Here is a 27,247-nt window from a genome sequence, read left to right on the forward strand (position 1 = left end):
TCCGAGACACACTGCACTGCCCTGAGGCGGTGCTATTTCTTTATACTAAAAACTACGTGTACTTTATTTACCATTATTTTCCAATACCTATCACCTATGTTAGACTGTCTGCTTCTACCCTAAACCAACCCAAAAGTGCCAACATCACAGCCCGGAGCGTCTGCGCTCCCCCCGGGGCCCCCCAGCCCGGTGTCACCCCCTTTTCTCTGCCCGCAGAGCTCCTGAGCCGCCGGCGGCCGCAGCCCCTCCCCGTGGGCTCGGGCCCGGCCGGGACCCCCCGCTCCGTCCCCGGTCCGCTGATTTTGAGGGTGTCCCGTGTGTCCCCCCAGCCCCGCTGGCGCTCTGCCCCCACCCAGTGCCCGCTCCCAGTGTTCCCAGTAAAGCTTCCCAGTTAGCCCCGGTGCCGTTTATTGGGGGGCGATGGGACGGATTTGGGAAAAGGGAGGGGGACAAAGGGTGGGGGCTGGGCCCGGGGGGAGCGGGAGGAGAGATGGAGGAGGAGGAGGAGGAGGAGGAAGGAGGGATCGCTGCCCGCGTATCCCGCAGTGCCCCGGTGCGGGAAGGGCTCTGTCCGCGTCTTCAGCTCCATCCCCCGTGGGAGGATCCGCGCTGGGTGATCCCCGGTGGGCGGAGCGCCCGTGTTGGGAACACACCTGGCTGGGGCCTTCACATCTTCGTGGCTCCCCCCGTGGACACCTGGAGGAAGGCCGGAGGATCGCCGCTAATTCTCTTCTTTTCGCTCCTCTTCCTCATCTCCCCCTCCTCTTCCTCCCGCCCCTCCTCCCTCGGTTCCATCGCTCCTCCCGCTCCTCCCCCTTCCTCATCCCGCCTTCTTCCCCTTCTCTCTCAGGCCCTCCAACCGCTCCTTCCTCCTCCTCCTCCATCTCTCCTCCCGCTCCCCCCGGGCCCAGCCCCCACCCTTTGTCCCCCTCCCTTTTCTCAAATCCGTCCCTTCGCCCCCCCCACCCCAACCCTTCCCCATCGCCCCCCAATAAACGACACCTGGGGCCAACTGGGAAGCTTCCTTGGGAGCACTGGGAGCGGGCACTGGGTGGGGGCAGAGCGCCAGCGGGGCTGGGGGGACACACGGGACCCCCCCAAAATCAGCGGAGCGGGGACGGAGCGGGGGGTCCCGGCGGGGCCCGAGCCCACGGGCAGGGGCTGCGGCCGCCGGCGGCTCAGGAGCTCTGCGGGTAGAGAAAAGGGGGTGACACCGGGCTGGGGGGCCCCAAGGGGAGCGCACACGCTCCGGGCCGGGGGGAACATGAGCCCCGGGACCCTCCCTCACCTTCTTGCGCAGGTAGAAGCCGAGCCCCAGCGCCAGGAAGACGAAGCCCAAGACGAAGCCCCCGATGCCCGTCAGCATCTTGCTGCGGGTGGCGTCCGGCGGCATCTCTGGGGGGTCGGCAGGGCTCAGCACCCCCAAAACCTCTCACGGACACTTCGAGCCCCTCGCAGCGCCCTCCCTGTGGCCCCCGGCCCAGCCAGGACCCCCTGAAACCTCCCCCCGATCCCTTGCTGGGCTCCCCGGGAGTCACCAAAGCCCCTCCCGTCCCTCCCAGGATCCCACAGCCCCCTCCCAGTGTCCCCCCAGGGCTGCAGGACCCCCAAAGCCTCTCCCAGTCACACTCAGGACCCCCAAACTCCTTCCCAGTCACACCCAGCACCCGAAACCCCCTCCCAGTCACACCCAGCATCGCCTAAACCCCCAAACTCCCTCCCAGTGCCCACCAGGACCCCCCCAACCCCACCCCACCCTCCCAGCATCGCCTAAACCCCTTCCCAGCCCTTGCCCAGCCCCCAGCCCCTCTTCCAGTTCCAGGACAGCTCCCTTCAGCTCCTTCCCAGTGGCTCCCAGCACAGCCGAGTGGCTCTGCCAGCGCCCCCAGGGGCTCCCCCGTATCCCAGTGCAGCTCAGGGGCTGCTCCAGGCTGACGTGCTCCACCTGGCAGGTGTAGGTGAGCCCGCGCCGGGGGGGAGAGTTTCCAGCAGCTCCAGGAGCTGGTAGATCCAGTCCCCGTTGGGGACCATGTCGGTGGCCACCACGTGCTCCGAGAGCTCCTGCTGGCCCTGGAACCACCTCGCCTGGATGCGGGCAGGGTAGAAATCCATGACGAAGCGGAGCAGGCGGCTGGGGCCGGGCTGGGAGCTCAAGGGGGTGCCAGCGAGATGGAAACGCTGGGGGGCACTGGGGGAGAGAGAGAGAGCAGGGACATACTGGGATCAGCTGGGGGGCACTGGGAGAGAGAGGGGAGGGCTGGGGTGGGCAGGAGAGGGACTGGGAATGGACTGGGAGGGACTGGGGATGGACTGGGAATGACGTGCGCGGCGCTGCGAGGCCCAGTCCAGCGCAGGGCCCTCTAATCTAATCATCCTAGCAACAGATGGGTCATCGGAGCGACGCGCTCTGATTGGCTGAGAGGCGTTATCTCCACGCTTGACCGAGATGGACGCGCCGTGGAGCGCTGGGAGTGACCGGGATGGACTCCGATGGACTGGGATGGACTGGGATGGGCTGGAGGAGCCACGGCAGTGGAGGTCACTGGGAGGGAGAGGATGTCCCGGTGATGGGCACAAGGAGGGCTGCGGGCTCTGGGGCGATTCCCGAATTCGAGGGATTCTGGGAATTTCAGGAGCTCCAGGGTCATTGGCAGGGCAGGGCCCGAGGGGACGCGCTCTGCCCCGCGCTCCCCTCGGCGCTCCACCGTTGTGAACGGGGCATAAAGCTCGTAGTTTCGCCGGCAGAGCGTGTCCACCATCTGAACCGGGTGGCTGTTACAGCGCTTGGCATTCATCTCCCCATAAGGGGTGAACCCCACGTACACCCCGACGTCGCTGTCCAATATCAGGAACTGCTCCCGGTTGTAGATGTACCTCGCCACGAACCTCATCTTCTCCGTACTGTTAATGAAATGACACTCGGACTTTCCCATGAACTGGAACACCCCTGTGAGTGCAGGACCCAGGTCAGGGGATGCGCACCCAGCACCACCAGAGCTCTGGGGGCCACCTCAGATCCCCACTCTGCATCCCCTGTGCCCCACGGCCGCCACAGGACCCTCCTGCCCGCACTGCCGCTTCCTCTTTGCCATCCTTCCCCCATTTCCCCTTTCCCATCCTCTCCCCTCCCACCTCCGGCCGCTCTCCAAATCACTTCTGGGGTCCTATTTCCCCATTTTCCCACAAATCCCTGAATCCCCAGGCCCCTCGGTCTCAGTTTTCGGGACTCCCCCTCCCCTTTTCCCCCTTCTACCCCCCGTCCCACCGCCTCCCGCCCCCCCGCTCACCCGAGAGCTCCGCGCCCGCAGCCGGGGGGGCTCCCAGCACCACCAGTGCCACCAGTCCGGCCCCAGCTGCCGCCCCTCGCCCCACGGCCAGCGCCGGGCAGGGGCCGCAGCCCCGAAGCAGCCGCGCTGCGCTGGGAGCACCAGTCCGGAGCGGGGCGGGCTCGGCAGCGCCGCGCGCTCCCATTGGCTCCCGCCACTGCTGGGGAGCCGAGCTCACAGGTTCTGCCACACAACTGATGAGTCATCAACGCGCCGCGCTCTCATTGGCTGCGGCGCGTTCCAGCTGTGTTGTGATTGGCTGAGGGGTTCCGGGACGCTGCAGTCCCGGGGGCGGCTTTTCCAGGGATGGGGAGCCTTGGGGCGCTGGGCAGGTGGGAGCTCAGGTGAGCCCAGAAATGTGTGCCCAGGTGCGCGGGATCTCCGGGGTGCCCGTGGCGAGCGGTGACGCTGGCCCGATGCCAGGCACCCCCAGAGCCGCTCTGTCCCTGCCCCCCGCAGCCGCACAGCGACAGAAAATGGAACCGAGGGTTCCTGCGTGGGGACAAGGACCGGGAGAGATCCCTCAGCAAATCCGGCACGGGCACAACAGACCCGGCCTGGGCACACGGAGGGAATTTATTACCAACCAAATCACAGCAGCACAAGGAGAGGGCAAAGAAATCTCTCCAACACCTTCCCCCACCCAACGGGGATCACCCGGATCGGGGGTCACCAGGGCTCTGCCCAACGGGGGTCACTGGGGATCATCCAGCGCAGATCCTCCCACGGGGGATGGAGCTGGAGCAGCACACGAAGCTCTTCCCACACTCGGGACACTTGCAGGGCCTCTCCCTGGTGTGGAAGTGCTGCTGAGTGAGGATCTCTGAATTCCACCTGAAGCTCTTGTGACATTCCAAGCACTCATGGAGCCGTTCCCCAGTGTGGATCTTGGTGTCCTTGCTGAGGTCGGAGGTCCCACTGAAGCTCTTCCCACATTCCCCACACTCACAGGGCCTCTCCCCAGCGTGGATGTTCTGGTGTTCCATCAGGGTGGAGCTGTAGCTGAAACCCTTCCCGCATTCCAAGCACTTGTGCGGCTTCTCCCTGTCATGAGGGTTCTCCACCAGCTCTGAGTTCCGGCAGGATCTCCGGACACCTTCCTGGCTCAGGGGGGCTCTTTCCTTCCTGCAGCTCCCTGGGCTGGCTTTGCAGCCACTCCTCATGAGGGATCTCTGGGGCTTTTCCTCCTCCTCCATCAGGCCACAGCTTGGCAATGACAGATCCTGGTTTGGGGGAAAACAAGGTGGGAGCGCCTTGGTTTCCCCCAATTCCATCTCTAGAAGTCAGCAGGGGTCTTGTGTCCATGAAAATCTTCACAATGTCAAGATTCAGCCCAAAAAAACTCTCCCAGGAGTTCCCTATTGCTGACCTCTCAACTTTTGGGGTTCCAGAGTTTTCCTTTCCTTGGGATGATGGGGGACCAATGGCTCCAGGGCTTCCCCTTTCTCCAGGATCCTTCTTAGGGATGTTTCAGGGGCTTTTGTGGGTTCAATGGGGTCCCTTCTCCCCTGATGCTCTACTTTGAGATCCGAGGAGTCCCAGGGGTCCCTCCTCTCCAGGCTCCTCCACTTTCCAGCCAGACGGGGTCCCCCATCTCTGGGATCTCCCCTCTCTGCTCTCCCCACTCTGGGGGTCCCAGGGGTTCCCCTCCTCTGCTCTCCCAGGGGTCCCCAAGACCTATGTCCTCCCCTGCCCATACTGGGCAATGGCCATGAGGACCCCCAAAGATCCCCCCAAGGGGCTCAGCCTTGGGGTCCTGCAAGATCCAAACCTACACACACACAGAAAAAAACCTCCCAGGGATGCCAGATGATATTTGGGGTCAATTCCACAATCTGCAAGCTCCAAACACACCCCAATAAAAAACCCTCTCAGCGACACCGTGATGGATTTGGGACAAGCTCCCCCTCCCCTCTCACCTGCAGGACGAGGTGGGGGCGATGCTCCCATGGCTGCGGCCACAGGGGACACTGGAACCTCCTGCTCCTGCTCCTGCTCCTCCTCTTCCTGCTCCTCCTTTTCCTCTCTCCCTCCTCCTCCTCCTTCCTAATCCCACCTCCTCCCCAGTTCCTGCCATCTGTGTATTTAGAGTGGAGACCCTTGCTTGTTTTTAGAACTAGAACAAAGATCCCCGATGGAACAAGGCTTGCTGCTTTTAGACAGAAGTATCAGTGACTAAAGGTCACGTTTCCTTTGGTTTGGTGCCGTCCTTGTTCCTCCTCAGTGTTCAGGCTGGGCTATGGGGTGTCCTTGTGTGCTGCATTTTCCGAGTTCCTCTGGCATCCTTTGGGCAATAGGCTGTGCCCTGGGAGGGATCTTTGTGCTCCTTTGTGACACAGGAGAACCTTCCAGGCGGTTTCTGCGTGAGCTGCTGCTGTGGTGTCACAGGAGCAGTGCCACGTCCCCGTGGTGTTCCCGTTGCTGTGGGACACGGAGGCCTCAGTGCCCAGAGTGGCTCTGGGCTCTCTGCCAGAGGATCCTCCTGCCTGAGGCATTCTCAGCAGCCAGCCCAGCCCTGACGGGTGTCCTTCTGTGCTTGCAGGGCTACAGGCTGCAGACGTGTGCAGCGCAGCCAAAATGATCCAGCACGTGGCTGCTGCAGTTTGCACTCTCTACTCGGTGGCTTATTCGGGGTATTTTCTAACCCACTTGGCACGTAAGTCGAGGCTTTCCCTCGCTGCAGCATCTGTGGCTTTGGGCTTGCTGTGTGCTTTCTGTTCTTCCTCTGGAGCTGAGCTGACTTTGGAACCAAATTGCCATGAAGACACCATTGCTTTGGGAGAGCTGCTGCCAGCAGCTGCAGCTGAAAAAGGGGGTGTCTGCAGCCAGGGGGGCGTGCACAGCATTTGCAAAGAGCCCTGGGGGGTTCTGTTCCCTCAGGCAGGGAGTCTGTGCCAGCAGAGCCTGGAACTCCCTCCGTTTGCTGCTCCGGCCAAGAACTGACCCAGCCCAGTATTTGTGCTCTTCTCTTGCTTGCTGTGGGAAGGGACTGTGGCTCCTGCAGGGATGTTGTGAAAGCAAAATGCTCTCTTGGGGTTGCCTTGCTCCGTGGCATTTCCCACCACAGGCAGTTTTCATCCTAACAGCATCTGGTTCATGTTCCCTTTCCCATTTCAGGGCACTTCTTGTGTGGATCCCGAGCAGCTCCTCCTTCGGTGAGTGGGAAAGGAACCTTTGGTGTTTGGAATTGTGCAGCAAGTGGTGAGCTAGGCATGTGGCAGCTGAGTGCCAGCCTGGGAGGCTGAAGGAAAGTTCCTGTCAGTGTTACAGCAGCAGCATCATCAAAGGGATCCCCGTCAGTTTTCTCCTTTTCTGCTGAAGAGCTTTTGAAGAGCTGCAGGTCTGGCTTTGCAGGCAGAGGATTGCTGGCTGGCTTTAGCCATGGTGGAATGTTGAATTCCCAGCAATAAGTGGCAATGTCGACTTTAGCCCATTGTTAGTTGGAACAGCTCCAAACCCAATTTCTGCTTAGTGCAGCTGGATGTGCAGCTGAGGATAAATAAGGTGAGAACTGAGATTGAACTTCCCGTCCCTCACACTGCCGTCTGTCCACAGGGCACAAAAGCAGCACCAGCACCTCCTGTGGCTCCCTCTGCTTCCAAAGAGGAGGCCAAAGAGGAGGAAGACAGCAGTGAGCTTCCCGCTGTTCTGGGGGATGATGGTGAACTTCCCTCAGTGCCAGGAGGTGACAGTGAGCTTCCCTCAGAGCCAGGAGATTACAGTGAGCTTCCTGCTGTTCTGGGAGATGAGGGCGAACATCCCGCCGTGTGGGAATGCAGTGGCGAGGCTCCCACACAGGAGGACAAGGACAGTGGACATCTCCCAGAGTGGGACGAGGAAGGTGGATGTCCCCTGGTGTGGGACAAGGATGGCCAAGCTCCCAAGGCATGGGATGAGGACGTTGAACATCTCCCAGTGTGGGATGAGGATGGAGGACATCCTGTGTCTTGGGAAGAGAAGGATGAACATCTCCCAGCATGGGAAGTGGACAGCGAACATCTCCTGGCTTGGAAAGATGATGGCGAACCTGCAGAATTATGGAAAGAGGATGGAGAACCTCCCTCTGCTTGGGAAGAGGATGAAGAACCTCCCTCCGCTGTGGGATCCTGGGCTGAGCATTCTGATAGCAGCACAGCCCTGCAGCCAGAGGGGAGAGGGGAGTGGTGCCTGATGCAGCTGAGTACGTCTGCTCTGTCCCTGGGTGCCCGAGCAGGGCGCTGTGTGTGTGTCTCGGCATCAGCTGCACCCAGGGTTGCTCTGCAGCTGAATGTCACCGAGCCATTTCTTGTCCTTCCCCAGCTGAGACCAAGGGGCTCACGGCCCCAGGGAGTGGGGCTGCGTTCTGGCTCTGCTGCAGGGCGGGCTCTCACTCTGGGAGGGAGCGTCTTCCACGTGGTTTCTTTCAGGGAACACCGTGAGCGAGGCGGAGCCTGCCGAGAAATACCTGGAGCTGGAGCAGATTGGCCAAGGGTAAGGGCACGGCAGCGACTTCTGCACAAGCAGGGCCAGGGGTTGTGCTGGGGCAGGATCCAGTGAGAAGTCAGGAGAGCTCCAAACACCTTCAGACACTGGGCTACCATCCTGCTGTCTCTCAGTCCTGATCAGAATTGATAACTGTGGTCAGGAGGCACCGTCAGAGCCCCCTGAGGCTGGCAGTGTCCTGCCTGCAGCACGGAGCAGGACCTGGAAGATCTTCTGTCCCTGGAATTGGATTGCCTAAAAGAGCAACTCACCATCTGATGACTGTCAGAAAGCAATTCTCAAGAAGATTTCTTTCAAATATTTTCCTTTGAAAAATATCCACGGGTCAGAATGATCAACGTAAAGGTTTAGAAACAGAAACTAGAAGTAAACTAATAAGGGCTCTATTCTAGCACAGGTAGCAGACCTCATCCATTCAGTAACAGACACAGAGCTGATGCACTCTGGGGGAAAATGCATCACCTGCCTGATGGCAGGGCACTTGTGGAGCCTGCAGGTCTTAGGCAGGACATGGAAAAGGATGAAATGCATTCTTTTCCAGTTCTTTAGACACCCATTTCCCCTCCTAGGTTTTGAACTAAAGCAGTTCAGGGTGGACATTTGGGATTTGCTCCAGCCCAATCCCTTCGTGCTGGGTCTCAGTTTTCTCTTGCACACCTTGCAGGGCAGAGGGCTGGTGGCTGCTGCGCTGTTGTTGGAAGGGTCGATGCACCCAGGTGTTTGTGAAGGCTGCAGGCAGCAGAGATCTCTTGTCTGGGCTGGCTTTCACTGCCAGGGCCTAAAGCGCTGCTTCTTTCTTCTCTGCTGTTTTGTCTCCAGGGCTTTCGGAACCATTTACAAAGGACTGGACAGGGCCACTGGAGGAGAGGTCAGTGTCAACACGCCCAGCACGCCTGGCAGCTCTCCAGGGCTTTCCCCTCTGCTGGGAGCTGTGGCTGCAGCTTTGGGGGCCAGCAGAGCTTTCCTGCCTAGGCTGCTCCTCTGAAGGCAGAGCAGTGTCAGCCTGCAGAGCACAGCTGGGGCAGACTTGGTCCTTCTGAAGTGCCAAAGGAATGCAAGGAGGGTAGCGGTGTCTGTCAGAGCAGGACATGCTGGCTTGGTCTGCATATCTAAAAGTGTGAATGCATCAGCTGCTGGAGACTGAGGCCCAATTTATCTTCACCCCTGCCTCGGACAGGAACACTGTTTAGCAGTTTTATCATCCTGCCTTTCATCTTCAAAGGGAACCCCAAGGCACTATTAGGAGGCATCCCACTTGGGCTCAATTTGGGGTTTTAGTCCTACTTCAGCTGTTCACAGAGGGCGAGGGAGAGAAATGAGAAGATGGATGTCCAGAGCAAAGCTCTCTCCCAAACCCTGCAGATGTGCTTGGGTCTGGTGTCAGTGACAGCCTCTGACAGGGATCACCTGAGCAATGGATGTGTGTGTTTGCTTTGTTGTGCAATCCCAAACAGAGCAGTTGCATCTGAAATCATGACCAAATCCCACAGAACTGCTAAAGGGTTCCTGGCTGTTTTGCTCTGTTTCAAAGAACCAGAATTACCTCTGCTTTCAAAATGGGTTTGAATAATACTGAGAGCGTTGAGGCCATTTGAGCAGACTTTAGGTGCAGAGGATGTTGTTAGAGCTTTGAGGCTGACAGCTGAGGGACCATTTCTGCAGAGCTTGCAAGGCCAAATGTCTCTGGCCATGTGTCCTGTGAGCAGCCCCCAGCTGGCAGAGCAATGGGCTGTGGGAATGGCACTTGCTGAGCTCTGGTGTCCCATCCCAAGGCAGTTTGGCACCGCCCAGCTCCGTCACTCCAAACAGACTCGCTCCGTGTTTGCTGTGGCCTCCTGCCACAGACTCCTGCAGTTCAAGGGCTGCCATGTCCCTTCAGGTGGCCATAAAGAAAATGAGTCTCCGAGGGCAGAACAGGGAACGAGCTCTGAATGAGATCCTGCTCCTGAAGGACAAGAAGAACCCCAACATTGTCAACTCTTTGGACAGGTGAGTGCTTCAGCTCTCATCCCGTGCCCGGGCCCTGCGTTAACCTTTCCTGGCATCCCTAGTCTGTAGCCTCTTTTGAAAATGCCTGACCCAGCCACATCTTCCCCAAACAACAGCCTGGCAGTTCACTCCCTGCGTGTGCTTTTGTTGCTTTGCTTTGGTTTTTCCTTCAAGTTGACCCCATTTGCTGTGTTTTCCAACAAGTGCTGATGAACCACAGCAGAAATTATTTCTCTTGGCTTCTTCCCAGCCTCTTTCCATTGCTACAGATGCCAGGCAGACCAGGTTCTTGTTTCCAGAAATGCCTCATTTGCCCATTTTTCACTGGCCCTGCCTGTTTCTGAAGGGACTTTCTGAAAGGTTTTCTGACTGCTTTTGTCCCAAGTGCTGCACGGCCTCCTCCCCTGGCTAACCCTGGCAGTTGTGTTGCCTTGCTCTGGAGGGAATGGTGGAACTGAGGAGTTCAGAAGCTGAACCAGCTGGGGGCAAGTGTTGTGGTTCCACATTGATCTGGGCTGTTGCTAAACTGCATTTTTCACCTGCTTGCCATCTAAGGCCTCTCCTTTCTCACAGGTGTCTCCTTCTCCTTTAGACTGTGCAGATTCCAAGGGCTGTGCAGCCGGGCAGGAATGTCTCTCCATCTGATTCTGTCCTCACTGACAAGTGACCTGGAAACAAAACTCCATCCAGGCTTTTCCATGGGGGAATTGAGCACTGCCCATTCATCTCCATGCCATTGTTTTCCTCTTCCAGCTTCCTTGTTGATGGAGAGCTGTGGCTGGTGATGGAATACATGGATGGGGGAACTTTGCAGGACGTTGTCAGACAGACACGCATGGCTGAAGGAGAGATGGCAGCTGTCAGTCGGGAGGTGAGGGATCCTGCTTGTCCCTCCCATGGCTGGGACACGAGGGTCCTTCCAAACAGGCATGAGAACAGGAGTGGCTCCATGCTCAGGGCTTTGTTTCTGTGCTGTTTTCATGAGCTGGAGAAGAAAGAGCCTCTGCAGTGAACGGCCTGCCAGCATCACTGCACTTCTACTCTGTTCTTGCTCTCTCTCCTGCTGTTGTGGTACTCTCTGTCCTTTTTTGATTTGATTTGCTGTTCTCAGCTTTGCCTTGCACCGTTTCCTGGAGCTTGTGTGCACTGCCCTCCTGGCCTGTCCCAGCAAAGCTGCTGCTGGCAGAATTCTGAACTTTCCTTTCTGGTGTGATATATTCGGGCCATTGGTTTTTACCCTGGTGTTTCTTGTTCTCTCTCAGTGTCTGCAGGGCCTGGATTTCCTCCATTCCAACCGGGTGATGCACAGGGATCTGAAGAGCTCCAACATCCTCCTGGGAATGGACGGCTCTGTCAGGCTGGGTGGGTGTTCCTGGCCAGGCACGGCGCTCCCGGGCTGCGGCTGTGGGGCTGCTTCCCAGTGAGGCCAGAGCCCCACAAGGGCTGCTGGGGGCACTGCCCGGGCCCTGCTGCCAGCTGAGAGCGGCTGCCCCTGCAGAGAGCTCAGGAGAGGAGCAGGGTGCCAGCAGTGCCTTTGCTCTGGCTCTGGCCCTTCCAGAGGGGCAGCAGTGGGAATCTAAAGCTCCAAGGGAATCAGTAAAAGCCACTGCATGAAAGCTGAGGGTTTCTGTAAGGGTCCAGTTCCATCTTTCCTTGGCTACAGCCCTGAGGACTTTCCCAGCTGACTTCACTACTGCATTCTCAGACTGAGAGTGGGGAATCTTTGTGCTTGGTTTCCTCATTCCAGCTGCCTTTGACATGGTTTGTTTCTGTCCTCAGCTGATTTTGGCCTCTGTGCTCAGCTCAGCCCTGAGCAGGACCGGCGCAGCTCCATGGTGGGCACTGCTCACTGGATGGCCCCAGAAGTTGTGACCAGATCTCCTTATGGCCCCAAGGTGGACATCTGGGCCTTTGGCATTGTGACCATCGAGATGGTGGAAGGAGAACCTCCTTACTTCAGGGAAACGGGGGCCATGGTAAGAGGCAAATTCTCCAGTGGTTGCAGAGACCTGTGAGCACAGGGGGACCCTGCCCTGGGAGCAGCAGCTGGAGGTTTCTGCACATGGGAAGGGAATTCCCAGAGGACTCCAGCCTCAACACAGACGAATATTCTGCAGTCTCCAGCAACAATTTGCTTTGGGATTTACGTTGTTGCAGCTCTTCTGGCTGTGAGGATGACATGGAAATGTGAAGCAAGTGCATCAGCTCTAATGTTATCTTGCAAGAAAAGCCCAAACCAACCCCACATCCCACCCCCAAACCCAACAAGATTTCTGTAGGAGTATCTAAAGGAGGTTTTGCAAGATGATTTCCCCTCTGATTCCTCTCACTGTGAAAATTGTTGAAAACTTGAGGATGATTGTTTAACATCCCCATAGTCTAACAAATTTCATTCCTAGTCCAAGCTACTTTCTCTGTGTCACCAAGCCTGAGCTTTCAGCATCACAAACCTCCTGTTTCTGGCCTGGCAGTTTCTGGGATGGGGCATCAGGAATGCATTCACTTGAGTGTCAGTGGCACTGCAGAGATGCACTTGATGTAAGAATCCTGTGGAATAACCCAGGCAGACCACACTGACTCTGGAAAATGGCCTGTACAGCTGGTGTCCACATTTGGAGAAGCAAAATGTGCTATTTCTGATGGAGGTTCCTACTAACAGAGTCAGCCAATGCAACTGGCTCTCAGGGCGAGATCATTTGGATGTTGCAGTGGCTGTGGCAGCCCAAGGGTTTGGGTTTTTTGGTTGGCACAGAAAAATGAGCTGTGAGCAGCGTCTCTGTCAAGGAGGAAAGTGTCCCTGGAGCTGGGGCTGAGGACCCGGGGTGGATGTGAGCCCGTGTGGGTGTGAAGGAAGCTGGCAGAGCGCTGAGTTTGCTTTCCCTGCAGGCTCGCGCTCTGATCCGGCAGAACGGGACCCCGCAGCTGCAGGAGCCCCGGCGCCTGTCGGCTCTGCTGCGGGACTTCCTCGAGTGCAGCCTGGAGCCGGACGAGGAGCGGCGCTGGGCTGCCCAGGAGCTGCTGCAGGTGAATGCTGCAGGGCAAGCAGCAGCGCGAGGGAGGGGTTTTCTTGTGGGGCCCCCTCCGACAGTCTCCAGCCTCGCTGCTTTCCACACGCAGAGCGAGCAGAATCCTCGCCTGCTTTGGCTTGGCAGGCTCCTTTCGAGGCCAGCTGGGCCTGGTGCCCCACAGCGAGCAGGGACATCTTCAACAGGTCAGGGGGCTCCGAGCCCTGCCCGACCTGAGCTTGGAGGTTTCCAGGGAGGAGGCACCTCCCACACCTCTGGGCACCTTCTGTCAGTGTTCCCCCACTCTCCTGGTTAAAAAATTCTCCCTTAGATCTAATCTGAGCCTGCTTCCCTCTCTTGAGTTTCAAACCATTTCCCTTTGTCCTGCTGCAAGAGGGCCTGTGACGAACTTGACTCTGGGAAGTAACAATTCATTTCTTTCTTTTTTATCCTTTGGGCAGCACCCATTTTTGTCATCAGCCAAGCCTCTCTCCAGCCTGACCCCTCTGATCACTGCAGCGAAGCAACTGAGGGAGCAGCGGAAGAGATGAAGCAATTGAGGACAGCCTTTAGTTACAATAGTTAGGACAACTAGTTAGTTATGGTAGTTAGCACTGGTAGTTATTTATGGTAGTTAGCATTGCTAGTTGGTTATGGTAGTTAGGACAGCCTGTTTGTTTTGGCAGTTTTTGGAATAAAAACTCTCTCAAACCTCGACTCCCTTGACGTGTCCCTTCCTTCTCCCGCTGTGCCTCAGCTGCCCGGAGCCATGTGAGGGGAGAGCGGGCCCAGCCCGGCCCAGAGCTGAGCCCCAGCAGAGCCCTGGCAGAGCCCAGAGCAGCCTCGGCACCTGCAGAGTCAGCCTGGAAGGAGGCGCTTGGAGCCTTCGGGGCTGCACCCGCTCTGGGTTACAAACTGTGTGTGCTGGAAAATGCCAGCGGCTCTGCAGGAGGGCAGAAGGGGCCCGGGGAAGGCCCAAGTGCTCCATGCAAGGGAAAAACCTGCCCTGGCTTTGGTGTAAATAACTAGGCAGTGTTGGATTTTGCTTCATGTATTGACTTTTGCAAATTATTCTTAATCACAATGAGTTTGATATGGTACAGTTTGTAATCACCTTTCACTGCTTTTGCTATAGTATAATTTGTTCAGCTTTTTGTTGCCAATGCCCTGGCCCCTGTGTAGCTCCTATCCTCAGAACATGGATGATATTTTAGTTTGTGGAGAGTGTGAAAAACATACATTATAGTTTTGACTTTTGCAAACTATTAAAGTGGATGCCATGTGTTGTGCATTGTAATGTTAACTTTTGCAGAAGTAGCTGTAGTTGTGAAATAATAACTAATGCTTTTATTTTTGTATCTAACTGACAATAATGAGAATGACTCAGAGATATTTGTGAAATAGCTTACATTGGTTTAAAGGACTTGTGGAAGTAGCTAAAACTGTCTGCCTGGTCAGATAACATTTAAGGAAGGGATGTGATGAGGGTCCCTGCCACTGACCCTTCCACTGTCAGTAACTGTCACCTGCTGAAACCACAGAACAGGGGGCCCTTGTGAGGGGGTGACACACAACCCTCAAAACAACAACCCACGATTCCTGCACGTACTCTAAAAAGGTGATTTGGGGGTCAAACCAACCTAAAGAATTCCCGGAACATGTAAAGGAGTTCAAAGAAATGTTTGAATGTGCATATTTTGAACAATACAATGGAAAAACTAAACAAGAAGAGTTGCTGTGGTTAACCATTGTGCCTCTGGCTATTGCCAAGCACCCAGTGCTGTTACTGATTTGTCTCTAATTATCCCTTATTAAACTTTTAAAAATTCTAAAGAGTGAGGCTCCTCTCTCAGAAAACCCCAGTTGCTCACCCCTTGTTGTTCTCCCAAGCCAGGATTTGTCAATCCTAAACTTTGTCTGTGTGGAAGAGAAGGAGGCTGTGAAGAGAAGGAAGATGCACTGGTGTGGAGGCCCAGGGGCTTAACTCTCACTTATCTGCTTCCTTGCTGCACCTGTTGTTGTGCACGTGCGCAATGTGTTATGCAGATTGGTTTACCAAAGGGTGTTTTCTTAATTAGCCATTTTCTTAATTGGTGATGGTGTTTGGATTGGTTGACCAATTGGATCTGTCTGTATTGGACTGTCTGTGAGGGGGTGAGTTTATTAATTAGTACAGAACAATACAGTATGGTAGGACAAGGTGATTGATCAGCCTCCTGCAATCATGGAGTCAATGCTAATTAATGCCACGACAGCCCTTGGCCCCCATCACTCAGAGCCTGAGCTGCTTGAGGTTTGTTCTGCTGGCAGCTGGGGACTGATGATTTTTCTTTCAGCACTGGACAGTCCTTGTTCCAGTGACCCCATTTCTTACAGGATGCACTCTGCTCCTTCTCCACAGGGGAAGCTTTCTTGGGTGACTTTTCCTGAGCTGCCTTCTTGCTGGGTTGGGATGAACTCTTTCCCTTGGGCCCCTGTCTCAAAACACCTTCCAGGCACCCTCCAGCAGTTGATCTCTATCTCAAATTCCCTTTATCTTTGCTTTCTTTCTCGCCGGCCGGGGGCTGTGCACAAATCACCAACGGGACAGGACTGCTGGGAACGTGCCTTGAGCTGTTTGATTTTCCAGCATCACTCTCATTCCATGGGTATGGCAATGGGAAGATGCCAGCAGCTCACATCCCAGGCAGCAGACCAAGAACTCAGTGTCACAACTCTATAAGTTTTTTGACCAGTCACACCAAGCAGAAGCACACTGACAGTGCTTCCATCCAAGCACTGTCAGCACAGGTACCTTTGGTTAAACAATGCTGGCTTATTTCCAATACAATACCTGCTTGTGAGCCTTGAACACAATGCACAGAGCTCCAGTATTAACCTTCCAACTTCCAGTATCTCGCTGGATAAACTTTTCTGCAGCTTAGGGAGTTATTCTAGACAAGCATGAGTGCACAGACCGTTGTTCTGGTTGTTCTTGCTTTTCTACTTGTTAAATAATTTTTCTGCTGACCAAACTCGTGGCTGCTGCTGAGCTCCAGTCACAGTTCTGCTGTCTCTGAGGCCTTTTGCAGCTTCCCCAAAACCCTCTGATTTTGTGCATTCCCACACGAAATAGTTCTGAGAGTTCTATGGCAGATATATTATAGATATAATAGGAAATAGTTATAAAATACTAAATAGTTCCAAGAGTTCTGTTATAGATATATTAGAGATATATGTCTAAATCGTCATAAAATACTAAATAGTTACAATAATTATATTATAGATATAGATATAATAGTAAAGAGTTATAAAATACTAAATAGTTGCAATAGCTCTATTATAGATATAGATAAAATAGTAAATAATTATAAAATACTAAATAGTACTATTATAGATATATTATAGTTATAATAGTAAATAGTTATAAACTACTGAATAGTTCTATTACAGATATACTATAGATACATGTCTAAATAGTTAAAAAACACTAAATAGTTCCAATAATTATATTCTAGATCTATTATTGATGTAATAGTAAACAGCTATAAAATACTAAATAGTCCTAGTTATAACAGTTATAATAGATTTATAATACTAAATTGTTGTGGTGTGAAGCTCTTCTTCCTCCTTGCCCCCCCCCACCCTCTTCCTAATGGCTGTCTGTCCAGTTCCACATTCCAGCTAGAGCATCGTGGGATTGGCAGAAGTTCAAAAGATGCTTTTCAGACCTGGAGTCGTTGGCCTGTCCAGGTGTCATTGTCCCCTGAGACCCTCCCCCTCCCACCTGGTTGGTGGCTCCCCTATCCTCTCCCTCCCACCTCCCTGTGAGTTTAAAAGGTGCTGGAACCATGCGGTCGGGGTCTGTCGGGGATGTACTGAGATTCAGATCTGTGTCACCTTGGAATAAATTCTGGATTTAACTCTCCGGCAGAACCCGCTCCTTTTCTCTTCACCATCACCTGAACTTTTTCCACTAGAGGTAAACTGAGTTCCTACTTCGTATGGGTCCATTCTGAGTGCCTGGCTGCAACTGCCTGCGAGCTAAAGGTGTCTCTGAGGAGAAATATCCCCAGCAGTCATCTCCAGCACAGAGCAATCAATAAGGCCCAAAACAAAACTCTCACTCTGCCAGTCTTAAAGGCACAGAACATAATATCCAGCATAAATTACACACACACGAATGGGGATAACAGCATCCTAACGTCACCCTAGGACAGAAGGGTATTTATCAAGAAAAGGAAAAATGTATGCTATAGAAGTAGGAGAAACGCCATGTAAAAGATATCTGGCAGCAAATGGCACACACACCAGATGGATCCCAGAAACTCCCCATTCATTTTGGTCAACAGAAAAAACTGAAAGTCGATGTGTATAGAGTGAAAAGAAAACATGTTTGAATGCTCAGGAGATTATATCAACCCATTCTGGGCAATAAAAAACCTATCCAAATATTGGAAACATGTAACAAATCAAGATTCTAATTTCTGGAGTTGTTTTACTTAGAAAAGTGTGAAAAATGCGTATTTTATGATTGGCTTTTCGCAAATATTAAAATGAATACTATATGTGTTGTGATAGAAAGTAACGTTGTATTAATTCTCTTCAGCAGTGTGTTAAATATAGTTTCAGGTTATAAAAATTGTTAAAATAGAAACTATGCTATGTGGGATACTTTTTTAAAGAAAGGACTTGCAGCGAGATAGCAGCCACAGGACACCTCAATCTTTCAGAGAAAAAGAATTTATTGCTCCCTTATCAGAAGAAATGAACTTCTTCCAGCCTCGAAGGCGCTGTTAGGATTAGGAGGAAGAAGTTGGCCCATGACTAGGCCGAATTATTTGTTTGAATGGAATTTATGCATCCTGTATCATGTGTATGAATATGCAGCTGGCTGTTGTTTTTAAGGGTTAATCCTTTGTTAACAGGTGTCCTTTTTGGGGCTTGTGCTGCCCAGAAAAAGGTACCCGGACGTCTGTAACTCTTTGTTTTTATTGTCTCCTATTGTCTTATTTCAAATGGTCTAAATTATTATTACTCTAATTGTATTATCATTTTTATAACTATTTTATTACTATTAAATCTTTAAAATTTTAAAAAACCAGTGACTGGTGTTTTTCACAATTGGTAGCAGAGGATGGTTAACACACCTCGCTGGTGGTGCTTTGGGAGAGTCAGAGTGGGGAGGCGCGCCCTGCCCGATTTGGCAGCCTCGCTCTGTTTCCCCTGGGGTGACCGACAGACGCAGGTTACGATCGGTGGACAAAAGGAGGCAATAAAACAAAGAGAAGGGAAAAAGGCTCCCTACAACCGCGGTAATTGGCCCCTAAGACTAGTAGTGCACACGAAGAACCCGGGAAGGAAAAGGGATTGGTAAGTATTTCTCGGGGGGGCCGTGGGGGAGATGAACGTGTGTGAATGAGAGGAGGGCTGGCTGTCCCAGACCTGCCAAGTGAGTGCGGAGTCTCCCATGCTGCGTTTCCGACTTTCCGCGAGAAAAGCGGCCAGTAAAGAGATGAAGTGAGTGATAAGAGGAGTGAAAGAATCCCCCGGGGTAACTGGGACTGGGTCTCAGGGAGGGGTTGGACCCCTCAGAGGTAGGGAGCAAGGTTTCCTAGCCCAATCCACTAGGAAACGGGACAGGAGGGGCCCCTAAAAAACCTGCTGGGTTGAGGGATTTACATTCCAAGAGCATCCAAGAGCAGGGTTGAGCAGAAGTGAGGATATACCCAACATCATCCGGGACTGGACCACACAGCCAGATTGAGGGATAAAATTTTGCCCAATAGTATCCGGGGTTGGACAACACAGCTAGATTGAAGGGTGAAAATTTTGCCCAACAGCATCCAGGGTTGGACAACACAGCCAAATAAATGCCTGAGAGCATCTGTAGTTCTGCCACACCGCTGGGTTAAGGGACAGAAAAATGCCCAAGAGCATCTGGGATTGAACAACAGAGCTGGATTGAGGGAAAAATACCCAACAGGATCTGGGGTTGGACAACACAGCTGGATTGAGGGAAAAATACCCAACAGGATCTGGGGTTGGACAGCATAGCAGGATTGAGGGAAAAATACCCAACAGGATCTGGGGTTGGACAACACAGCTGGATGGAGGGATATCCAATAGCACCGGGACTGGCCAGAAACACCTAAACTTGTAATAGGTGATGTGAAAGTAAAAGGTACCTTGTTGTTGTCTTGTTGTGTGTGTGAGAGTGAGTCACACACAAAGCCTCAACTTCCCAGGTGGGTGGGAAGGGGGGGCAGTGGACCTGCAAATCAGGCTGTGTCCCCTGAACAGGTGGGGGTTTCAGATGAAGGGTTTGTGTGACCTGTGCACCAGGCTGTCTCCCCTGGACAGGTGGGGGTTTCAGACAAAGGGTTTGTGTGACCTGTGCACCAGGCTGTCTCCCCTGGACAGGTGGGGGTTTCAGACAAAGGGTTTGTGTGACCTGTGCACCAGGCTGGCTTCCTGGGCGTGTGGGGGAGCCGTAGCTGAAGAGTGTGAGTGACACGCAAACAGCCTCGCAGGTGAATGGGTACTGGAGGTGACCAGAGTCAGGGCCCTTCCAAGAGACCTGGAGATATTGAGACCTTGAGGCCAACCCCAAAAGCAAGGGGGCCACAGGGACCCGTGATTTTTTGGTGATAAGAATCCACTTTGTGTCTTGAGGGTGTGAAGGAATGTGTGAAGGGGAATGAGAAATAAAAGTGAGTGAATGTAGATGAATGAAAGTATGGGTAATGTGGATTGTGCATTTTACCCTCCTTGGAGGGAGGTGTATTGCATTGAAAAGTAGTGTGGGAAAAAGGTTTGTTTTGGGTGTAAGTGATTAAAAGAAAAGCGGTATTTAAGCTGTTAGTGAAAGTGAGAAACAGAGGCAGGGGATGAATAGATAAGATCTTGAAAATGGAACAGAAAACCAGTAAGTTGGATAGAGGAAAAAGGGGACTAAAAGCATACTAGAAGAGATACCCAAAGATAGGCCTTTGGGAGTTAGGTTAGCAAACAGAAATACAACTCCTTGCAAAATACAGGGTATGCAGAAGTTGATGAGAGAAACATGCAAACTATAGAAAAAGGGAAATTAACCAATTAACCTTAAACTAGAAGGCTCAAGACTTGTGAATTATATACTTTAAAAAGAGCACTAGAATATCTAACACAAAAGAAAGGAGTTATATTGATTCAAGGTATGCCTTTAGAGCAGCACATACCTTAAGAAAATTACCTAAGAGAGATGGCTATAGTACATATTAAGGGACACCAAAAGGTAAAGACCCTAGAAATAAGAGGAAATGTTTTGGCAGATCAGGAAGCTAAAGATACAGCAGAAAATAGAGCTGAAAGAGTTAATATTAACTCCAAATGAGGAAAAATTGGAAATTCCAAAGTTTAGGGAAGCAGAGGAAAAGAAAAGAAAGAATTACGATAGGTGATGAATAAATTGGGGAAATGGAAAAATGTTGATGGAAGACAATTAGATACTAAAATGCTTACTAGGGAACAGTAAAAGACATGTATCAAAAAGCCCAGTGGGATACTCAGGCTTTGTGTGATTTTTTTAAGGAACTAGGGGTGCATTAGGATTTTTGGAGTAGAAAAACAATTAACTGAAAAATGTACAATTTGCCAAAGGGTAAATAAAAATGCGATGAGAGAAACAGCATGAGAAGGACGTGAGTTAGCTCGTAGATCATTTCGAAGTATCCAATCAGAAGTTTAGCTTTGTTAAGCTCTGGATTTATTTGTAAAAACCGTTTAATCCAGAAGAAAAGGAATATACCACATGCTGGGGGGTAGATTGTAAGAAAATAATATCTCTAAAAGTAATAAAAGAGAAAAGGTGAAAGAAAAAAGGCTGGGAACAAAAGATTACCTCATCCATTCCCATGTGTTTCCCCACCCGTTCGCGGCTGCACCACCCCCCAGCCCCGGTGCCGGCTCCGGCACAGTCCGTCTGTCCCAGTCCGGCCGCCCGGCCCGCGGCCGCTCCGCTGCTCCTGCCGTGCGGACCGGGGTCACCGCGCCGAGCGCTCCGAGGGGGGGTCCCGTCTGCCCCGTCCGTCCCATCCCCGGCTGCCCTGACTCTGGTGGGCTACCGCCGCTGCAGCCGGGGTCTCTCGCCGGCTTTGTCTCTGCCGGATCAGCCACCATTGGCCCTGCGGGGCAATCCGCGCTCCAGCTCGGTCTGCACCCGAACACCCCTCGGGCGATCCCGCCGCAGACCCCGCCTGCGGAGGACCGAGGCTCGGTGCTGTGCCGAGTCCCTCCCGTCCTGCCCCGAGCTCCGTTCCCTTGGTAACCTCAGCTCCGGCTGGTCAGGGGAACTCTCTAAAGGAATCACCTATCGAAACACTGAAAGTTCAGTTAAAATAGAGCCCTCTCCTGATTCTTTCTAAAAATACAGGAGAAAGGCTATAGAAGGTAAAAATCCAAAAAGAATGGGATAAAGGGATTGCTCTATTTCCATCAAGAGAGGTTCCCATAGGAGGGGGCGGACCAGGGTTTGTAAATGCTCCTTTGACTTGATCTGAGGTCAGACATTTTAATAAATAAATAAAAGGGATATTTGGAGGATCCCATAGGTATAGTTGAACAATTGGACCAATTTCTAAGTCCAAAAATTTATGCTTTAGAAGAGGTGCAGTCTATAATGAAAGTAATATTTTCCTTGGGGAGAAAAGCAATGAATCAGAATATCTGGAATAAAAGCTTGGGGGAAAAAAGTAATCTCCAAGAACCCCCGGAGAAGACAAAATGCTAACTGTACCTCCTGAGTGGGGTCAAAATAATGAGGGGAGTAAACACAGGAATAATTATCGTATTTACATAATCATGGGAATAAAAGAGACAGCATATCAAAGGTGAAATGCAAGAAAAGGTTATTAAGGGACAGCTTTTTAGAGGGAAAAGAAGAAACTCCAACTAAATAGATAAACTTAAGAGAGATAGGAAAATGGTCCTAAGCAAGTGGAAGATCTGAAAATCTTTAAAGAGATGGGCACAGAGGGGGAATAGGGAGGTCATAAGCTCTATTTTTTTAGGGGACCAATACCATCTGGAGCCTGTGATAACTTTAAAAGTGGGTCCCCAGGAATAAAGACTGGAATTTGTAGTAGACACAGGGGCAGAGAGAACCTGCCCGTTGAATATTCCAAAAGGCTACAGTGTGAGTAAACATACGGTGAAAGCAACAGGGGCAAAAGGAGAAAGTTTTACAGTTCTGGTCATTAAAGATGTGGTAACTGAGGAAAGAAACTAAAATTTGGATGGGAGATATTTTTGCCTCCTAATGGAAGGATCCAAAAAACAAAAACTGGGAGAAAGCAGCAATTAACATAGGCAAAGTTACCAGAGGGGTTTACGAAATCCCCAAACTCATTTGGGCAAGCTTTAGAAATCATACTACAAGATTTCCCTCCTCCTCCTGGAGTACAAATTATCCAATATGTGGATGATTTTTACTATCTAAGGAGGCTGAAGTTGAAGTGAGAGAGGCTACTATACAACTTTTATATTTTCTCAGGAAAAGAGGACTAAGGGTATCAAAAGGGAAACTGTAATTTGTAGAACTAGAGGTAAAATATTTTAGACACTTAATAAATAAAGGTAGCTGGAAACCCAACCATGAGAGAATTGCAGGAATTTTATTCCTTCTCCCTCCCTCTTCAAAGAGGGAGATCAGAAAATTACTTAGATTATTGCAATAATATAGACCATGGATTGAGGGGTACACACAGGCAGTAAAATTTGTGTATGAAAAATTGACAGAGGGAGATGATATAAAACAGACCAGGGAAGATATTTTTAAATTAAGATTTGAAGTTAAAACTAGCCTAGGTACCAGCTTTAAGCTTACCCTTGTTAGAAAAATCCTTTATCATCTATACATAAATACAGAAAATGGAGTAGCTCATAAAATTTTAATTCAGGAGTGGGGAAGAGTAAAAAATCTAGTAGCTTATATATCAAAGATGTTAGATCCAGTAAGTCACAGCTAGCCAGTATGTATTTAAGTTATAACAGCTACTGCACTCCTGGTAAAAGAAAGTAAGCTTACTTTTGGAAGTAAATTAGTTGGGTACACCTCGTACAGTTGGAGGTGAGTTGAATCAAAAAAAAAAGTAAGAAGAGAAGAAAGAGAGAAGTTAAAGTAGGGGGGTGGTTAGCAAACTCTGGGATGATGGAGTGTGGAATGATAGCATCTTGGTGCTGGAAGAGAGCAGAAGTGTGAATGCAGGTTTTTTGCATGGAAGGCAGGGAAGTGTCTTAACACATGGCTGTTAGGAGGTTATTCAGTGCTGAACTGGGGTCCAGAAAGGGTTTAGCAGAACGGGCCCTCCTTGAAGGGAAAAGAGGATAAGTTGACTATAGAAAGAAAAAGAGTGTCAGGAGCACCTGAGGACGCCAAGTTTGGGGTTGGGAGGTGTCTGACTGCTCCCTACGAGCGGCGGGGTCTCGGGGGCTGCGGCAGGGACCGATCCATGGAGGTGACCCGGCGGCGGTGCTGGGAGCAGATGACACGGGTTTGCCGGCCAGGAGCGGGGCTGGCTCAGTGGGGAACTGCCGGGGTGGCTCCCAGACTGCCGGGGTCCCGAGTCCAGGATGGAGCCCCCGGTGGGGGGACAAAGAGAGAGAGAGAGAGAGAGAGAGAAAGAAGAGAGAAAGGGGGCAAAAGAGACCCAAGGCATGTCCCCAGGGTCCCCATGGCCGAGGCTGCTCTCCCCTGCTCCGGCCCTGCAGCGAAGTGGCAGCAGTGAGGGAAGGGGGAAGAACAGCATTGAAAGCAATGCACTGAAAAAGAGGGGGAGGGAGCTAGCACTAAAAGATAAAATCAAAGCAGACATTGCTGACTCTCCAAACCTCACAAAGTGGTTTGTTTTTCTTAAGTAAGAAGGGTTTTTTTTATTTTTTGTTTTGTTTGCCGTTAGAAAGAAGTTGTTTATTTTTTTTCTGAAGAATGGGTTTGTAAGGCTCAAACAATTAAATGTTGCCAAAAAAGTAAAAAGTAATAGATGGATACATCTCGTGTTAAAATTGGTCTGGCTTTTCTTATTTAACTAACTGTAACTCACAGAAAGAAGAATTTGCCTCTGCATCTATTAGCACAACTGGATATAAGAAGAAGCTGCTGTGGAGAAAACTTTTAGCTAGGAGAAAGTTTGGAAGAAAAGCGAATTGTAAAAGTTAATGCAGTATTGTCTTTCCTGTATTACTATGTTATTAAGAAGTCCTTTCCAGGCACTACTGAAGCAACAGTCCAAATCACGGAAAGAGGGTGCATTCATGCCAGCAGAATCAAAGGACTCGTGAAGGAACCTGAGGAATGGACTATCACATTTAAACCAGGAGATACCAAACTGACTTCCCAATAGGGACTGAGTGGTAATGGCTTGGGAAAACCCAAATGATCCAAGGAATGTACAAAGAATAACACCTAATTAAGAAATGAGGCAATGCTTATATCAGTGGTTCTGAGCACTGCCTGAATAAAACATCTCCCTGGGGAGGAATACTTCAGACAGAAGGATCAAGACTGTTTTTGTATTCTGACCTTAGCCCGTGAATTGTACAGGGAAGAAGGGGAATTACCACTTCCATAAGTATCATACTGTAACCTTTATTTTATTCATCCCAATATCGGACATGCTAGCTGGGTTATAAGTGAATGCATGAACTGTGGGAATAATTTGTATTGTAGTTCACAAAATTTATGCTCTTATTGCAAGAAGCGTTAAAGTAATAACTTTGTTTTATGGATGGGAATTATTAGTGCCTGTTGAATGAGAGATGCCTGAGGAACAGTGGGAAACCACAGTTTAGGGGTGTCAAAAACAATTTGCCTGGAAACTAGTTAAGAGAAAGTGACAAGGAAATAGAGGGCAAGACCAGATTGGCCTCTGTATTTTGCCACCAAGAAGATCAAAGACACCTGCTGTGGGTTGCAACCTCACAGGCATGGGAGGTGGGAGCATAAGCCATACTGGACCTCTGTTATTCCTGTTTCTGGCACTCAGTTGTTGTCTTATCCCTTTCGGGATACCAGCAAGATTGTGTCACAAATGCTACAGAAAGCATCACCTAGAAAGAAACCAAAGTTCCTCTTCTATTACACACGCCCATGTCAACAGCCACTGTTATAACCCATCCAAATTAAGAACCTGTAGGCAAAATGGAGAAAATTATTGGATTACCAGAAACTTAGGAAAAAGTGGCAATAGATTTGGAATTGAATGTCCAAAAGGAGAGAGATGGATTTGTTTTACATTTAATCTTAAAAGATACGGTTCAAGATTTGGTTAAAAAAAAAAAAACAACAAACAAATCGTAAACAAAAAGGTAAAACCAGCACAGCAATTTAACTCTGCATTGACCCCAAATTATATGTTGAGTGGTATAACAAGACTCCAAGCAGTTATAGAAATGATAGCAAATAAAGTCACCCAGACATTAGAGTTAATATCAAGTCAGCTAAGCCAAACAGAAACTGTAGTGTACCAGAATAGGTTGGCTTTGGACTATTTATTGGTTAAAGAAGGGGGTGTTTGTGGAAAGTTTAATATATCAGAGTATTGAAAATTGATGATCACAGAAAAGTCATTCTAGAAACAAGCAAAAGGAATCAAAGAAGAAAAAAATGTACATATAATAACCCAGGTACCAATCCAAAAATTAGAAAACAATGCTAAAACCTAGCTAGGGGAGAATGTATTAGAAGAAATTAAAATTTTTCAACTGTCTTGATATTTCTTCCTTGTGTAATCCTCTGTTTTATTTTGCCAGTGTCATGGTCTGAGCCTGGCGAAATGCCAGTGCTTCCATGAGAAACCTCTTTTCCTGGTATCTGCTGTGAGATGTGATCAGAGACAGAGAAGAGCAGGCTCTAACTTATGATTGAAAGGAAAAAAAACTTTATTAACATAGAACTACAGGGAAAAAAAAAGACACACAGAACACGGGATGAAAACCTTCCAAATTTCCTCCTCCTCCCCCCACCAAATTTCTTAATTCCGCTGCCACCCTTTGGATAATCAATTCTCAGTTCTTTGAGAAGAGAGGAGTCCCTCTTGCACTACAGACTTCACCCAGGAAACAGTCGAAACTTCTCGTGTCTCTGTGTCACGTGTGGCACCGCCCGGAGAACATTTTGCCATCGTGACCTCTTCCTTCCATGTCCAGTGCTCTCACCACTGCACATGGACCAGAGCTGCTTCTAGGGTTTTTCCCTTTAAGGATGCTTTGTCCAGTTCCAAAAAAGAGCACAGTCCCTCTCCTTTTGGGACACCTGTCCCCCCATGTTTCACCCCCTGGGGCTGAGGGGTCTCTCGAACAGAGATCATCTTCCTCTTCTTCTTCATCAAAGACGGAGGGCACCACCACAACCCTCCTCCACCCTTCGTCTCTGTTCACACACCTTCACATCACTGCACTCTCCTGGCTCTGAGCCATTGCCTCCCCCTAGGATGCAGTCTCTGTGTCACAGGAACTCAAGGGTTCTGTCCATAGCTATCCAAGAAAAGTCCAGCCAAAAGCCACTCCATCATCTCCTCCCACCTAGAATTCTTCTCAACTTTTCTCAATCTCACCAACTCCAGGAGGAATCAGCATTTGCAAGGTTTCCATCGTCCCAAGAAGGGTTAAAAGTCCCAGGCTCTGCCGGTTTGGTTCATGAACTCCCACGGCTGGCTGCCCTGCTGGGCACCCCCCCCTTCTCCTTCACTCCAGCCGCGCTATCACAAGCACAGGCTGCTCTCTCTCTCCCTCCGGGGGGGGGGAATGGGGGATGGCTGCCCAAAGCCCTGGCAGTGCAGAGCTCCTCCACCCTTCGGCCCAGGCCTGGCCTACCTCCCTCCGGCCGCATGGCTCCCCTCCCCCCTGCCCAGCTCGGAGCTGGACAGGGGAGAGGTCTCCTTCCGTCCAGGGCCGGAACTCAAAAGGAACTTCCAGTGGGAGTTCACAGCTTTTAACCCCTGTGTTCTCAGAGGCGTATCCATGCCCTCAGTGGACAAACCAGGTGCCAATATTAAAATCTGGACACCGATTGGCGTGACCACACCATCCCAAAAAAAACCATTTCCTCTCAAACCACGACAGCCAGCATAGTCCAGAAGATGCAAGTAGACAAGAAATATTGCTCAAGCCAAATGATTTACAAAGAATAAGAGTGGGGATTGTGAAAAATGCGTATTTTGTGATTGGCTTTTTGCAAATATTAAAATGAATATTATATGTGTTGTGATAGAAAGTAATGCTGAATTAATTCTCTTCAGTAGTGTGTTAAATATAGTTTCAGGTTAAAAAAATTGTTAAAATAGAAACTATGCTATGTGGGATACTTTTTTTAAAGAAAGGACTTGCAGCGAGATAGCAGCCACAGGACACCTCAATCTTTCAGAGAAAAAGAATTTATTGCCCTCTTATCAGAAGAAACGAACTTCTTCCAGCCTCGAAGGCGCTGTT

The 27,247-nt window shown here is 50.9% G+C and overlaps 2 protein-coding genes across 2 annotated transcripts; one reads left to right on the forward strand and one right to left on the reverse strand.

Moving 5' to 3' along the window:
• Positions 1-391: 391 nt before the first annotated feature.
• LOC132340448 (rano class II histocompatibility antigen, D-1 beta chain-like) lies at positions 392-3,471 on the reverse strand. The gene is made up of 6 exons (XM_059871473.1): positions 3,288-3,471; positions 2,824-2,947; positions 1,946-2,188; positions 1,289-1,395; positions 1,003-1,187; positions 392-696 (listed from the first exon to the last, which is right to left on the reverse strand). The coding sequence occupies exons 1-6, from the start codon at positions 3,469-3,471 to the stop codon at positions 667-669; spliced, it is 873 nt and encodes a 290-aa protein (XP_059727456.1). The 3' UTR covers positions 392-666.
• Positions 3,472-10,632: 7,161 nt separating this feature from the next.
• LOC132340449 (serine/threonine-protein kinase PAK 3-like) lies at positions 10,633-13,475 on the forward strand. Its single transcript, XM_059871474.1, has 5 exons — positions 10,633-10,668; positions 11,060-11,149; positions 11,582-11,773; positions 12,684-12,821; positions 13,264-13,475. The coding sequence occupies exons 1-5, from the start codon at positions 10,633-10,635 to the stop codon at positions 13,351-13,353; spliced, it is 546 nt and encodes a 181-aa protein (XP_059727457.1). The 3' UTR covers positions 13,354-13,475.
• The last annotated feature ends 13,772 nt before the right edge of the window (positions 13,476-27,247 follow it).

The sequence above is a fragment of the Haemorhous mexicanus genome, chromosome 32, assembly GCF_027477595.1.
Source record: "Haemorhous mexicanus isolate bHaeMex1 chromosome 32, bHaeMex1.pri, whole genome shotgun sequence".
NCBI lineage: Eukaryota > Metazoa > Chordata > Aves > Passeriformes > Fringillidae > Haemorhous > Haemorhous mexicanus.